General features: G+C 40.3%; 1 protein-coding gene across 2 annotated transcripts in view; it reads right to left on the bottom strand.

The window, feature by feature from the left end:
- Window positions 1-16,746, bottom strand: part of LOC136426046 (elongator complex protein 1-like) — a 193,058-nt gene that overhangs the window by 96,633 nt on the left and 79,679 nt on the right. For both annotated transcript variants that reach the window (XM_066414980.1, XM_066414981.1), the window contains exons 25-35: window positions 16,295-16,380; window positions 15,346-15,494; window positions 14,288-14,411; window positions 13,703-13,800; window positions 11,973-12,174; window positions 10,308-10,369; window positions 10,134-10,196; window positions 9,217-9,277; window positions 4,024-4,137; window positions 3,630-3,741; window positions 3,172-3,299 (exon numbers count right to left, since the gene is read on the bottom strand). In XM_066414980.1, the coding sequence (XP_066271077.1) occupies window positions 3,172-3,299; window positions 3,630-3,741; window positions 4,024-4,137; window positions 9,217-9,277; window positions 10,134-10,196; window positions 10,308-10,369; window positions 11,973-12,174; window positions 13,703-13,800; window positions 14,288-14,411; window positions 15,346-15,494; window positions 16,295-16,380 (1,199 nt within the window). The remainder of the gene's footprint in view (window positions 1-3,171; window positions 3,300-3,629; window positions 3,742-4,023; window positions 4,138-9,216; window positions 9,278-10,133; window positions 10,197-10,307; window positions 10,370-11,972; window positions 12,175-13,702; window positions 13,801-14,287; window positions 14,412-15,345; window positions 15,495-16,294; window positions 16,381-16,746) is intronic.

The raw sequence follows: 16,746 nt of genomic DNA, 5'->3' as shown, positions 1-16,746 counted from the left end.
GCCAAAAAAGGTCAGATGTTTGGCAACAGATACCTGAGATGAGATTACAAGTCTTGTTTCCAATTCGGCATTGATATTTTTAGATCACATGTTTGTTCAATAAAGTTTGGCATGAATTTAACATATATGGCTCTTTGTATATTTATTTTGGACAGGAGAAAGGGTAATTTATCATATACTTTAGATGAAGGTAGGACAGAGAAGAAAGGGTTTTAGAATCACTCTTTTTTATTTCTTATATCTATATATTAGGCCACATTACTGACAGTACATGTACTTAACCAGTATACTGTAGGGTATAGAATATAACCAGTAAACTGTAGGGTAAATCCTGGTATTGCTGGAGTTTCTGAGGTTATTGGGAACCGGCAAACTCTTGATTAGATGGATCAGATTATTTCATAGTGAAAACCTTAATAACCAGAAAGGCAATATAAGTTTTGCTACTGCTCTCATATTTTTGCTCAAACACATTCGTATGTATGGCGACCTCCAGATCTGTATTAAATGCTGGTTGCTACATTATGTAATTGAACACCACAGGGTGTCTGCTGTTTACAAGTAACCATGGTTGCAGCCGTCTGGGCTAGGTCGTTGACCCTATTTGTTAGGGAGCGGGTAGAGGAGGAAGGGACGTGGCAAAAACAATATAATGATAATGCTAATTAAATGTGCATTAGTCTGCGTAGATGATCGCTATATTTAAGAGATTGCACTGGGTTTCTATTTTGTCACGGTTTCTTCCTGTTGCTAGGTAGAAAGCCCGACAGAAACGCATAAAGGGACGTTAAAAACAAGCCGAAACTAACCTCTGCTTGGAACATCCTTGCTATAAACTGCAAAGTGATCTGTGATGGCCGCGCGCGGCTTACGAGTGGTGCATTCTATTCTGGAAACAAAATGACCGCTCCGTGTGACATGGCCCCGCGCGGATTGGGGGCATCTGCATTTCGCCCTCGAAATCGATAAGAAGTTATATACCGACAGAAAGAAGAATCTTTGCTCGTTCACACACACTAGATTTCCTGTTGGTTTGAAATCTACAACAGGTTGAAAACAAGAGGAGAAATTACACGAAAATCACCTGATTTTGGGTCGTATTTTTGACAGGGAAGCGATAAACTATCGGTTCAAAAATCTACATGAGTAAAAAATGAGGCTAGAAAATTGTAAATCACTTGAAAACAGTAAGATACACGGTCATATACTCCAGCGACAATCTTTCTTGTAACGGGTGTTGACGCCCGGAGTCATGGAACGGACTACTTTCTCTCGCGGAAGGAAAATGAAACTGCCTCGAACTCTCGACGTGGCGTAGCGGCTGAAGCTCTCTGATCACTCTAAAAATACACGCAAGTGCAAACCTTTGAAGGGACCACAACCAGGGACACTCATTCAATCTAGAATCTACACTCGTCAGATATCCTATACTGCGAACGGCGCTGGTTCGAACGGGGAGTTAGAGAAGCAATATATGAGAGAACGTACAGGAAAGGATAGCCTCCATTGCAGGCTTCCTATAACGGCGGCATATATATACTGGGAGGGGGGGGGGGAGTTGTGTAGCCGAGGGAGTTGTGTAGCCGAGGGGCGCGCCGTTATCTACAGCCTGCTCCCTTTCGGGCCCAGCAAAGGGAAATTAAAAAACACTTAGGGGCAATCAACATAGACTTATGAACTGCGGCGTCCCGTGGCCCCCAATAAACCGCACGCACCACCTCCCGGCAGTGAGGTGTCACGCCCCCGTATTCACTGACCCGGCCATTTCCTAACGGTCACCGGGATCACAATCGGTTACAAAAAATCAAAACATTTCAAGTACCACAGAAAGCAAGGATTGTTTTGTCGGCCTGGCCATAGGTCAAGAAAAGTCAATTTGTTACCAGATACACGCACAACCGTCTCTACAAGGATCTACAAGATCTTGTTGCAGACCATGAGAGCCGCCGTCAAAGGAGAGCTTGTTTTGTGTAGTCTTGAGACTAGCGATCTAGGACATCTAGCTGGCCATGGCAAATCGATTTGTTTTCAATTTGGCTAATTTCGCAAAGGAGCTGAAGATAATGTTGCTAAGACAGCCTAAGACGTGTGTGTTTGTTTCCTAAAGTGATTGTCTCAAGCGGCGACCTTGCATGCCCCCCTCCCCATTCTGCCGGTTCCGGACTAGATTTGAAAATCCGATAAACTGTCCGGCTGCCTTCAACAGAATAAATCCCCACATTGATTGAAGAGATAGTTTTAAACTAGCCTCCGTTTCTGACCCCGACTGGTGTGTTATTCATGTTTTCAGGGTTTCAGCTGTTAACTCCCGTAACAAACCGGGCGTGTGCCGGCCCATTCAGTCAATTGTTCCTCGCGCACGTGTGAATTACCCTTGCGAACATGTGAATTACCCTTGCGCGAACAAGTTAATAGCTTCTCTGAATAGCTGTCTTAATCACCTTTCCTTTGCTGGGCCCGAAAGGGAGCAGGCTGTAGATAACGGCGCGCCCCTCGGCTATACAACTCCCTCGGCTACACCGGCTCACCCCCCCCTCCCAATATATATGCCGCCGTTATAGGAAGCCTGCACAGGAGGCTTAAAGGAAAGGAGGTCTATGCATTGAACTTTCAGGCACTTGCGGCAATGCGTAGACCCCGCCCCAAGACGAACAACATTAGCTCCTAAAACAACGGGAGCTAATTGATTCATTAGCATGACTTACATGCTATTCACGACCTCAAGTTTTACACCATTCACGCAAGAACTGACACATATTAAACACTCTTTCTTTCCCCGCACTATCCCTCAGTGGAATACCCTGCCTGGCACGGTTGCGACGGCTCCCACCGTTGAGTCGTTCCGTGCCAGGCTGGAGGCCTGCCCGCCTTAGCCCGGGACCTCAACTCCCCCCCTACTTTGCCCCTGAAGGGGTTTTTTGGGGGGCAACCGGGTATGTAGATGTAGATTCAAGCATCTGAAATTGTCTTTACTTCATTAACATATCTATTCAGAGTTTTGGCATAAAACCTAAGTTCTACCAGATCTTTAGGGAATGCTGTTTGAAACATCTGACAGTTTCAAAATTTTATCCAGTTACTTGAGTAACTATTTTTGGCGCATAATGATTCTTGTTTACACACTGCTGCATATCTAGGGTATCACAGGTTCTATTTTCCAAATATCGATACCTTTAGATTTGTCGACTGCATCTACTATGTCTTTTAGTGCCCCCAGCAATGCACTGTCCTCAAAGGGGCTGCCTTCCCGGAGACTGAGCTTTTTTCTCTCTGCTTTCCTACGACTCTTGGATGATCGTCTGAAAAAACACAGCAAAAGAAACTTTTGAGCAAACGATAGACCTTATTCAGAAACGTCCCACCTTCAGGTGGATCGTACTCGATTTAGTGTTCATCTCTAGCCTTCCTGTGAATTCTGCCTGCAAAAATGTTGCTTTTACCACAAACTTGAAAATTTTCAGCTCTTCTTCAAGTTTCAGATGCTTCAGACACAATTGCCATTGATGGTAGTTCAATTTGATTCAAATAGTGTCAGATTTCTGTTTAGTTGAAAGTGTTTACATGTCTGGAGAATGTACATACTGGTAGTATACTGTCTATACTTTTGTACATGTAGAAAATATACTGACCCCGATGTTTTAGAGGTGCCCGAGTACTTTGCTGAGCCGAGGGTAGAGTGTGTCCTGGTGGTACTGCTGGTGTCAGAGTAAAGGTCAACGTCCTGGTCTCCATGGTCCTCATCTGCACATAATGCAACGTTAATCTCACATCAGACTCATCAACTTGACATCAGTGCTACATTGAAGAAAGTTGATAAACAGCACTTTTAAAGTTCATTGCTGTAGAAAGTTTTGTAGTAAATATAAATTTTCATAATGATCATCATGATTTGTAAAAATTCTATCATACATTTTTGGCCATTGTGGGGTCCACCCATCAGCACTGCTGCCCAGTAGTACAACTGCCTTCATACAAGCAAAGTTTGAAAAAAAAGGAGATGAAATCCAACAAATTAATCCTTACCTAAGATGTCTGTGCAAGCCTTGGACTTTTCTTTTCTCACAACATCAAGTCTGTCCTTATGCCTGGTGAACAGTGCTTTGTTATCCTGTAGGAAAGCAAGCTGTCGCTCAAATGCTGCAAAGAGAAGAGACAAATGCGAGAGTGTTAGCCAGGCTAATATTTCATAGTCCGAGGGATAACATGCGGACTACATAACAAAGCACTACTAATTATCGTCTGATTTATTCAAAACACAATCTTAAAAACAATCTTAAAAGCGCACGTACAGAGCAAAATGTGTTTACTAACCTATGGAAGGAAAAAGAAAAATATATCAGCTCTTCTAATAAAACATGCATGGTCTATATCATAACTTTCCTTCCGCTGGTTTAAAGAGGAGGCCGGCATACCCTGGGTAACACAATAAAGAAGTCACTGTGATAAACTGTGACCTTCCCAGCAGACCCCTTTCCAAACTCCGGCTCCATTTTGAATCTAGCGTGAGTGCGCGTGGTTTGAGCACGAGATCAGTAAACAAGCGGTAAGACGACAGGAGCGGTAATAGATTAACTATGGCGTCCCCAATAGAAAGCAGTGTCAAGTCATCTTAGGCGACGAGATGTTCTCCTCGGTGAAATCCGTCAATATATATGCATGGCACAAGTAGATACATGTAATATTGTGTGTTCAGAATTTTGGACGATGCCAACTTCGCCTGGGAAAAATCCACGCGATGGAAGGGGGTCGTGTGTTCTGGTCTAGCCTTTCTTTACATCACTTCGCCTGGCGATATTTGACACTTCTGCTGGATGAAATCCCACAAAAAAAAGCATGAAAATGTAGGCTTGAGTCCTTTTGGTCAGGAATTTAGCAGACTTTCGGCAGCTTGTTTTGACGATTTTCTGAAATACCAAACCTTAAATACCTCTAGTCAGTGAAGATGGAGTGTTTTCACATTGCGCCGTAATATTTCAAAATTCCGTCGGATGATATAACAGAAACATGAAAATATAGGCCTAATAGGGCTTTGCGATTAGAAATTTGAGGGAATTATGGTGGCTCCTTTGACTTTAAACGATATTTTAGTGCCAATATCAGCTTGGGGAAGTTTGTGAGTGGGGCAGGGGGGCGTGTTTTCTTTGTGGCGTTTCATTACATCACTTTTCGCGGCAATATTTTAGATTTCCGCAGGATAAAACCCCACAAAAAAACGGTACTTCAGTCCTCCAGCCAATCTTCTTTAACGTTTTTGGGAGTTCCATCCGGCAGACAGATATCTAAAATATTGCCGCGCAAAATTTTAAAGAAACGCCACATACAGTGGAAAACACCCTCACTCCTTCACTCACATACTTGGAGTCCTCAAGATTAAATTCTTGGCATCCAAAAAGGTCGTCAAAAAAGCCGTCGGAATTCTGCCAAATTTTTTAACCAAATGCACCTTGAGCTCAACCCTATATTTAAAAAAGTTTTTGTGGGATTTCATTTAGCGGAAATATAAAATGTTGCAGAGCCAAGTCGATGCACAGAAAACACGACCCCCAAATTCCCGTAATTTTTCAAGGCGATGTTGGCATTGTCACGACCGCCAAAAGACTCAACAGTTATAATCATACCTATACGTTGCTACAAGGATCCCAGCCCAAAATGTGTACGTTTTGTGGGATTTTTTCTTGACTTGATCATGAACTAACATTATTGGGGAAACTATACAAGCATGCGGTGTAAACATATAAGCATTCTATCACTGTAGCGCGTGCCCAAAAGTCTGGCAGGAACTGTGGAAAAGTAGCAGAAATTCACAATTCTACTGGCTGATATCGAGTCCAAGTGTCCACTACAATATTATCCATTTATCGACGGATTTCACCGAGAAGGAGATTTGAGTTACATCTCGCCGCCGAAGATGACTTGACGCTGCTTTCTATTGGGGACGCCATTTGATGATACACATGTAGTTAATCTATAACCGCTTCCGTCGTCTTACCGCTTGTTTACTTTTCCCGCGCTCAAACCATGTGCGCTCACGCTAGATTCAAAATGGCGCCGGAGTTTGGAAAGGGGTCTATTGGCCCCCATAACTATATATTAGACACATAAAAATCCCAGACTGTCCACAAGCTGGAAACAAAGGCAGGAGCAGGTTAGCATAATACTGACCAAACAAGAGTTCCTCGACCTCATATCTCCATGAACTATTCTGTTTATGCAAATGACTTACACATTTACATGATATATGCTTGGTCATAAACACCTTTATCTAACATGATGCAATATTGTCAGTCCTATCATTTTCCACTTGGATGAATTCTGGCACTTTTGCATTAATTATAAAAATTAGGAAATTATTTGCATAATTGGTATCTGCCATAAACTATGTTACATGCATGTATTTGAGTTTTATCATGGAAAACACTGCAAATATAGATTTTCCTCATTAGTTATGCAAATTAAGTGTCAATTAGCATACTTTGCACATCATTGTGTACATCTCTGTCTAAGCTATCTGCATACTAAATATCATGGAAATCCGTCGTCCCTTTGTTCAGTTATTCTCCTTAGAAGATTTTCACAATAACGCCACTGCAGTTCCAGAGCAAGCTGCTAGGGGGCCCAAACCTACATCACTTCTTTATTACATCACAAGCTATCTGCCACCCAAAAATCAAGACCACAGCCCATCCAAGTCAAAAGATACAAAAACGGAAGTTCTGCTGCAGTACCAAGGTCACATACCAGGGGGCCCAAAATCGACCTTGAATTTTGGCATCACAACACCCGCCCACATATCAAATACATGTGTATCATCGTAATCCATCCAGAGCTTCTTGAGTTATGCTGACTACAATAGTCCGGAAACACAGACACACACACAAACACACCAAAAACAATATCTCCATTTTTTCATGGAGATAAAGATTCAAATGTTTTTTCTCTACTGGTTTTCAAAGAAACATCATCTAAGTTCATATCAAGGCAATACTATCTGAAACTTTCACTTTGGAAAACCAATCTTGTGCTCAACTTTCAAACCAGCTCTGTCAGACTTGTATCAAATTAATGACTGGTATCTATATTTGTAAGTCTAAGAAACCAGTACAGACAGTGGCTATGTGCACATGGAACTGTACAGTCAAACTGCCAGCCATGTCTCACAAGTAAGAGAATGGAAAGCCAGGCTTGACATTACTTTATATTCTAGGTTAGTTGAATCATTTGAGAAAACAATGCTTCAATTTACCATCTGTTGTCTCTACATTTCAAAAGTGTTCTGAAGAGTCACTTGTGTTGGTCACAGTCTCAGCCAGCCCTCCACCAATTTGCAATGTGAACACCACGACAGTCAGTCACAGACTGACCCTGGTAGTTTGATGTTACCCAAATTTATTAATTTTGTAGTACAGTCAAACCTGTATTAGCGGTCACCTTTGCATAGCGACCACCTGCCCATAGTGGTCACTTTTTGTCGGTCCCTTGGATTTTTCCCATTGACATACATGTAAGCATTAAGAATTAGGCTATAGCGGCCAACGCGGTCGCGGCCAGACGATTTCCCGGTTTAACGTGAAGTCAAGTATAATTTTATTCACATGGCTTGCGTTTGTACATCATGGCAAAATTGACCATTTCTGTGCATTTTGACTGGACAAATATTACGGCAGCTTCTTGGAAAATAGAACATGCACATGTATCTGATGTGGTGAGTTTGCGAAATGTTTGAATGCCAGCCCAATTTCCGTTTTCCCAAAACGTGTTTTGCGCGATTTTCAAAATGGCGCTGATAGTGAGCAGCATAAAGGTCAACGGAAGACACCACTGTTACGGAGGTATAATGTCTGAATGTGCTAAATTTATTTTGCTGCAACGTATCACTGAGGATAATTACTTTACCAAAAGCTTCAAAATAAATATGAATAACAAACACGTAAAATTTGGGCTATTGCAATTTTCTGAAAAGAAAAAAGCGATCAAAAGAGCGACCTTCTTCTGAGTACCCTATTAGCATAACGGAAGAAGCTGATAATGACGAGCGGGAAGCGAACCACCACAACAACAACAGACTAAGGGAAACTGTAGCCACGATTTTATGTTTGAAAACGGTCGAAAACGAACAGTAAGTGGCAACTGAGCAACATGTATTTTGTTCTTAACTAATTGGGTGGCATTTTGCTGCGAAGGACTTTGCTTCATATGATTAAAACTCGTTGGTGATGCGTGTGCCTGCAGCGAAGCAGTCGCGAAGGATCAAGAGTAGAGAATGGCGATGCTGGTCTGTTCAGACATGAAGCTCAAGCAAGCCACGGGTTTTGGAGTTGGCAGATTATTCTTTTTTTCAAGCCAATAATAGAAGTAAAAGAACAACAATCGAACTTCTGAAATGTAACTTACCTATGCAATGTTTACATGTGTACTGTGCAGTGAATAAATGTATCTCAGTTGGTACTGAAAACACGTGTCACTCGAGGTCAATCAATCAACCTTTTCTCCATAGCGGCCACCTGTCCATAGCGGCCAGTTTTTGCCAGTCCCTTGAGTGACCGCTATAGACAGGTTTGACTGTACAGGCATGGTCTTCGACGCCATTTTGGGTTAAATCAAACCTTCCTAAAACTAGTAACAGTTTCAAATCTCGAATCACTATAGATGGTTTGAATAAAGAAAGGTTTGACACCAGGTACTTTTAAAACATACTAGCCACCAGTATCATGTAGTCTGTGTAACACAAACTCCCCTGTCCGAGGCTGTAAATGGCCCCTGGTAGGGGCTGTGCCGAATGTTGTGTCTGCCACAGTGACTATAAACGTGACTCAATCAGGCTAGCTATTGTTGTATACCAAGGAGGTTTTATGTAAAACCTCCTTGGTTATACATGTACACAGAAGGAATATTAAGCTATAAATATAATGAAACTGTCCAACCTCCACTCATTACTCTTGGAGAACAAAAACTCTGGTTGTCTACACACAATGGAAATTTGTCTCAATAAAAAAACATCTGTGTGGCAATGTTTCATAATGACTTGAGTAAATATATAGACTTCTTAAATGCTTTAATCCTTCAGAATATAGTTACTGTATACTGATTTGTATTATTACTGTGAAAAACTATATAATAATGGAAGTCAAAAGGTCTTGGCAAAGACATTCAATTAAATTCATTGCAAAATTGAACTTGGGTACTGAGAAATATTTCCTAAGATAATGTGTCACACACCTTCTAACAGTGCAGGTTTAAAGTTGGTGTCAATGATGTCTGTCCGGCTGTACTGGTAAATCTAGATGCAGGAAAAATAAACTTTCTGTCACACACAATACAATGAAAATATAGTGGTGAACTGCTCAAAGACTTCAAACACAAAAATGATAAACTTGCATAAGGCCACACTATCTTTGTTTCTTGGTTCTTTTAAATATGATGCTAAACTGGAAGATAAACATTAAGAACAAGATTGGCCATGGAAAAACAGACATTGCCTTGGCGACGGTTGTTGTTGTGGGTGATGTGTTAATGTAATATGTCTATGGCACTGTCAATTGGTGTTGTTCATACTGGATATTCCAACCCTTTGCCCCAAAGGGTTGGAATGTAACCTCCTGCTTTGGACTTTGACCCCAGCTGCCTGGATGACCTACTTTGACAACATGCCAGTGTAGTACCCCAGGGGGCCTAGATGACCTACATACCAATGGAATACCAGAAGGGGCATGGATGACCCAAATTCCAACATTCCAAGACCTGTGGTCATGGGGCCTAACATCCAAACATACCAGAGATTACAAATGCCTGAGTGTGGACAAATTCCTATGCTATTTCTAGAATTCTTACAAACTGCACACAATACTATACTATTAGGTTGGAGACTACAAATGCACATGGACAACTTCCTATGCAATTTCTAGAATTCTTGCAAACTGCACACAATACTATACCAATAGGCTCGCCCCTGAGGCGTCGCCAAAAAACAGAGCCTGGGCCCGGGGGTCATATTTACGCCCTTATAATTGATTGCATTGAAATTTTTTCCATTCCTCTGTTTTCATCTTGTATTCATGCCTGATTTTCAGAGCCAAAGAAATGTACATCCTAGTCATTATTAAAGAAAAATCTATCATTAAGATGTGAAGACCTACCACTCTAAGAGCCTCCTCCCATTGGTTCCCTTCCAACAAGGTGATGATGGCTCCCTCCTCATCCTGGGGAAGGATGGCATCTTGTAGTCAACAATAACTTGGCTAATATCATTGTCACCAGCCAACAAGCCACATGAAAGCAGGGTTTCCATGTTAACAAGGGAGCCCAGATACCTGAACATACTGCTCCAGAAGGACAGCTGCCTCACAGTGTCTACTGTTGTTCCTCAGAAAACCTGCCAGGAAAGGAACACAATTGGAGACATTAACAGGAGGAGCTGTTTAACAGCCAGGTCAGGTAAGAGTATGCTACAACTGTCCTTAATACAATGTACTGTATAACAACAGGACATCCAGTTGTTTCAAGCATTCTGTGTTTGACTACCCACAAGGTTTCCAACACAAAACAACACAACACAACACAATGCAAGACATGTTCAGTTGTGCACCAGAAAGCATCACTTAGAAACAAAAGTACATGTAACTGTTACTAATTATAAAGCAGTTTTCAGCCAGGTTTTACAGCAGATGATTCCAACTTGAATCATTTTCTTGAAACAGGTCATAGATTGGTATCAAGGAAGGCTCTGGGTAATTGAGGTGTAGGTATCTTTAGGACAGGTGAACACAACTTGATATAAATCATACTAATGATGACCTTATTTGCATAATTTATGCATAAACTTCCCTTAAAGTAAATGCTACAGACGTTATATTTGAGGTGTAGGTACCTTTAGGATAGGTGAATACACCTGAATATAAATTATGCTAATGATGACCTCATTTGTGTAATTAATGCAGAATCTTATATTTTTAACTTATATTTCTCTCCCTATAAATGCTACGGATGTCATAGTTGAGGTTTAGGTACCTTAAGGAAAGATGAACACATCTTGATAAATCATGCTAATGATGACACTATTTGCATAATTTATGCATAAATGTCATAATTCCCTTACAGTAAATGCTACTGATGTCATATTTGAGGCCCAGGTAGGTATCTTTAGGAAAGAAGAATACACCTGGATGTAAATTATGCTGGAACTTGAATGTGTGTTATTCTAATGAGGACACAATTTATGCGGAAACTTCATATTTCCATTGTGGTAAATGATACGAATGTCATATTGGAGGTGTAGCCTTTTGGAAAGGTGACTATAACAGAATGTACATTATGGTAATGAGGACCTCATTTTCATAATTCATGCAGAAACTTCATATTTCCCTTCTGGTACATGCTACAGATGTCCTATTGGAGGTGAAGGTACATGTGTAACTTTAGGAAAGGTGAATACAATAGAATGTGTGTTATGCTCAAGAGGACATTATCTGCATAATTCATGCAGTAAATTCATATTTCCCTTACGGTAAATGCCATGGATGGCATATTGGAGGTGCAGGTTGCTTAAGAAAAAGTGAGTTATGCTAATGAGGACCCAATTTGCATAATCTATGAAGCGACTTCATATTTTGCCCTTTTAAAAAATTGGATGATGTTTCAGAAAATATCTGACAGGAGGAATTGCTATTTTCGGAACAAGAGGGCATGTCCCTCGAACATGAATCTGCAGTACAATATAAATGTTTCATCACACACTTATCTACATGTATCTCTCAAATAACCTACACTGGTATAACAGGTTGCACCATTCTGTCTTCATGCATTTGTTCCAAGGTTGAAATAGTGTTATTTGAAATAGGGCAGCCTTATTACTAGTGGGGCATCACTCCCAACTTTTCAATCCACAGATATGTGCTAGACTAAGTCTAAATACAAGTATACAAACAGGTAACATTACGGTTGCAAAACGTTGCTGTAATTTGAAAGAAAGCTCTGACCAGCCATCCTGAGTGCCAGTTGAGCAGTCTGCTGCCTGCTGTACTGTAGTCTGCTGGCCACACACAGGCCCTGGCGCCAGTTACAGCACTGCTCATAGGCCTGCAGAGCCTTCTCCCACTCCTCACATCTGCTGAACATCAAGCCTGCCTCTTCCACATGTCCCTTCTTTAGAAGATATTCTCCATACTCCACTGTGATGTCCTGTTCATGCACCAACATGGGCAGTGGGGCGCAACATAAAGGATTATGAATGAATGAAAACAGTTACTGTAGTTTTGTGACCTGTCAGGTTGTGGTGAAGTACAAGTCATGTATATGTTACAAAAGAGCTCTTGTGTTACAGGGTTCAGGTTTATTTGTTAGTGCATATAAGTAGGTAATACAGATAGAGCATTTTAAGTCTATGGAAGGTTTGTGTGGATCTGTTTGTAATAATCAAATGCACGAAGTGTGGAGGAATGTTGCCTGTAGAGTGTGCCTAAACACCACAACCGGGTCTAATATTCTGTCATGTACGTGGGGCAAGGACCTAGTGTGATTATCTGGACACATGAAGTAAGCAACGCGAATGAGGTGATTTTATGAGGTGGCTATAGCAAATGACCAGGCGGCCTTATGACACCATGAATATTTACACCGAGGAATAGGCAGATCTTTAACGTTATTATCATACAGCCTACCTAAATTGACCCATATAACAATTTCCTGTATGACTTATAGATCCCTTAATACTATACACAATGTCATGTAATTACGTTTGTCCAATTTTTGACAAATGCATTAAGAAAATTTACATTTTGTCCTTTTTGTACAGAAGATTACAAATTTCATTTTTTGAAACCAAACTTTCCACAAACAACATAACATTGAAATCTTGGCATGTCATATCTTTTTTTCAAATCTAGTCTACTCTATTCTACTTTATTCATCATCAGTCCTCCCTGTTGGGCATCCTTCTGATTGGTCGATGTTAGGCGTATATCTCCTTCTGATTGGTCAACATCATCTGACCATAAAAGACTGGGCATTTCCACTTAGTAGGGGGTGTCAAGAATACTGTTTTCTTCCCTTTTGTTTAAATTTGACTTGTATTCAAATGACTTCTTTAAATTTATTCTGTCATGTCTTCACAGAAGATTTCGTTTCTTCTAAGATGGTAAACATTTTATGGAACAAATAAACACGATACAAGTGTTGACATCTCCCCCTACATAATGGAACGGTTGAACAGGTCGGTTATTGTAATAGATGACCAGTTGAGATTCATTATTCACCACTTGTGGCACTTCTATGACGTTTAGGCTTCATATCGATCCGATATGAAATGGTCAACACTATCTGCCTATGTCATAATAGAAACATACACCAGCAACTCCACTCGTTAAAGAGTAACAAGCTTTTGATGCCTTTTTCAAAATTATTTTGCAAGTGGACTGTCACCTTGATTAACTTCTGATGTTGTACACCAGCTACAGGTTTCACTATAATTATATCAGCTCAGTTTGCTTCTTTTCACATCATTATTTTATTTATTTATTTCTTTCTTATTTCTTTATCAAACTCTTAGAGTAGAGGGCCTCGTCAAGCAGCATTGCTTGGGAAATGAATGTAAATGAAATAAAATAAATGCAAGGCCACCCAGGTAGTATGTTTGAATTGTGTTACTTTGTACAGATACACTGCAAAGATTGGCTGTTTTGAAAAATGTCTTGTAAAATCAGTCACATACCCTGTACTCCTTGCTCTCTGTGGTGTAAAGCTGAAGAGCACTTCTGTACAGTTTGTGTTCATTCACCAGGGCCAGCAAGTCTGAAAATCTGTCAGGACCTGGAACAACAAGTTTTTAAATTCATCAGAAGAACAGGAAGGCTACCAGGAAACAGTTCGAACAAAAGAATGGCAAAACAAAATGGCAAATCCCCATTAAGAAACATATGTACACAGCAGTCATAGTTAGCTACCTATTTACATTATAAAATAGTCTGTTAAAGCCATTTAATAATATGCATCAAATGGCAGACTTCAACCCTCTGAGACAAAAGAGCCCTCTGACAGAAAATAATATTGTATATTGTAAAAACACCCACCCACCCATCCACATAATACCATTAGACACACACACAAGCAAATACACAAGCCAAGCCAAAAGCAGTACAATCCTGAGGGTGAAGTGAAGGGAAACACTAACATTACATCATACATGTATTCAGAAGTAAGAAGGAACTGTTGTTAACTTAGATTGGACAATGTGTTTCTGTGTCATCAACCCTCCCCTTTGAATTAGATTGACACCATTTCCCCCAGTCATACTGACCACATTTACTCAGGTGTTGGACGGCCTTGTGGTATCTCTTCAGGTGAAGGTCTATTGTGTACCTCTGGAAATTCACCTCCATTTTCTGCAGTTGCTTCAGGAATGGCAAATATTCCTTTGGATCCTGCAGAGAAAGCATTTTCAGAACTTTTAGAAAATTCATTTTCATCTAATCTATTGTTCGATTCTATATGTTTAAACAATTGTTTTTCCATGCATGAACATAATGTTGATACTAATGACAGCATCTACCCATTCGTTCCCCCAAAACACACTCAGCAGGGATGAAATCAAGCCTCAAACAACAACAACCTGCTTGATTGGTTCATTTCACGGAGAGTGTATCAAATTTTGAAAGTCTATAGATCCATATACATGTATACTAGCAGGTAATACAAAGTTGTTGCTCGGAATTTACACAATACTTATAGTTTAAAAACTATTTGTAGGAGTTATCAAATTTGTTGACTGAGAATAAAAGTTTGCCTACAGTATACTGTTATCAATCTTGCCGCTTGCATGCTGGCTATGCCCTAAATGTTCCAATGTTAGTCTACATACATTAGGGAGGTGGGCATTATCAATCATACTTTCAAGGTTCAAGAACTTGATTTTGTCACATACAAGCCTCATAAAATCACTAGTTTTGACTCTTATGTTCAGCTGGGAAGCTTCAAAATCAATCTAGTCATATCACACTCAGAGGATTCACTGACAGAACTGAACTATTGAGAGTTAATAGGTAGCCGGTCCTCTTGAATCTAGCGCAGTGTTGTTAGGACATTCCGTGACCTACTGTACTCACGTAAGTAGCCTTAGCTGGTGCTCTACTCAATGCACAAATCGGACAATTAGAATATCACTGTAAATAAGCATTCCAATGACATAAAATACAATGCAATTAATAAATTACTAGTATGCAGGGAGATCTGGTCGGCCGAAATCAAGTTTCAGATAAAACTTTGTAATGAGTAATCATCGCTCTTGTATGACTTTTGACGATCTTAAGTACAAATGGAGAATCAACAACCACCTGACTAACAATTTATCAATCTGACCTTTTGAGACTTCTCTGCCACCATGAGCACAAGCCGCAGGTTGTAAGTGCCCAGTGCCACATTGAATAACTCATTCACATCCACCAGCAACAGTACATAGTTTAGAGCCTCCTCTGTACTCACTCCATCCTGGCTTTGGAGGGGATTGTCTGGAAACAAGACAGTAGAAGGAAATGATTGCAAGCAATGATTGTCACTTAAAGATTCTCCCACCCCAGATGGCACAAAAACTGGTTGATCTGATCTCTGTTTTGGACATCATTAGACTGTCAAGTATTGTGTCTTATAAGTTACAAAATTAATGTACATTTAAAAACCTGACCTGAAGTTCATTTCCCTTGGAAAGGATACTTCACAGTTCTGAAATAATCATGTGCAACAAACACCAGGGATCAAATATTCTGACTGTGTCCTCTAAAAACATGCTGTAAAATCAACCACAACATTTTGCCTATTGGACTACCTAAGATTTCTTTATTTGCATATCAATTCATAGTTTGTGGTAAAAAAAACCTGCAGATCAATGAATCCTGCTCAGAGTCACTGACGAATAGTAGTGGATGCTACTTGAAACATCTGACTGTTCCCAAAATCATATTCAGTTGCTTGAGTAGCTGTTATTTGACATATCTTATGTCCTGGTAGCATGTCTAACCTTTATAGACGTGACCAGGGCATTTCTTGCAAGGATTACATTGTACAATTTGGCAGAAACGTTAACATGCTACACAATGAGAATTGTCTTGGGGAAGTCAAGTCAAGAGGTACAATGTACAGCAAAATACTACTGGCTATACTAATAGTACAAACTACAGGAATGTGCTAGGCTATGCAATGGGGAAGTGACTGCAGAATCTGCACATGCCAAGTTAAAAAGACTGGTCACATGTCAAGATTTACAGTACTGTTAAGGTGTATACTCAGGTACATGTAATGAAGAGGAACTAACCCCAGATTTCCTGGATCTTCTGTAAGCAGACCTCTAGTTCTGGTTGTGCCTTTCTGATGTGACATGTTAGAATCCCAAGAAGGTACCTGTATGAACAGCTGTGGTCAGTACCAAATGGAATGTACCTGACACAAAGGCCACACCAATTCATTTCCCTGGTTCCCAGATATCTATATTTAACTCCCCATATCATAAGTATGGGTAGAGTGAAATATATTGTTTTTTCTCAGGTTTCTTCTTTTCCTCCTGTAATTTCAGTTAAATCACTTCAACTCCGTCATCAATCTAAAATTTGGCATGGAGGTAGAGAAGGCAATTACACCTATACTAGTAGAATTTTTTTTGTAACAGGCCTTAAAAACATTTTTATGGAGGTTTTTGTGGGTATTTTTAGGTAAAAATTATATTTTGGACTGCTGCGCCCTGGTACTAGTATCACAAGCAAATGACCT

Source organism: Branchiostoma lanceolatum, chromosome 19, assembly GCF_035083965.1.
Source record: "Branchiostoma lanceolatum isolate klBraLanc5 chromosome 19, klBraLanc5.hap2, whole genome shotgun sequence".
Classification (NCBI taxonomy): Eukaryota; Metazoa; Chordata; class Leptocardii; order Amphioxiformes; family Branchiostomatidae; genus Branchiostoma; species Branchiostoma lanceolatum.
Note: the sequence above shows the minus strand (reverse complement) of the source record. Positions and strands in the feature narration are given on the sequence as shown.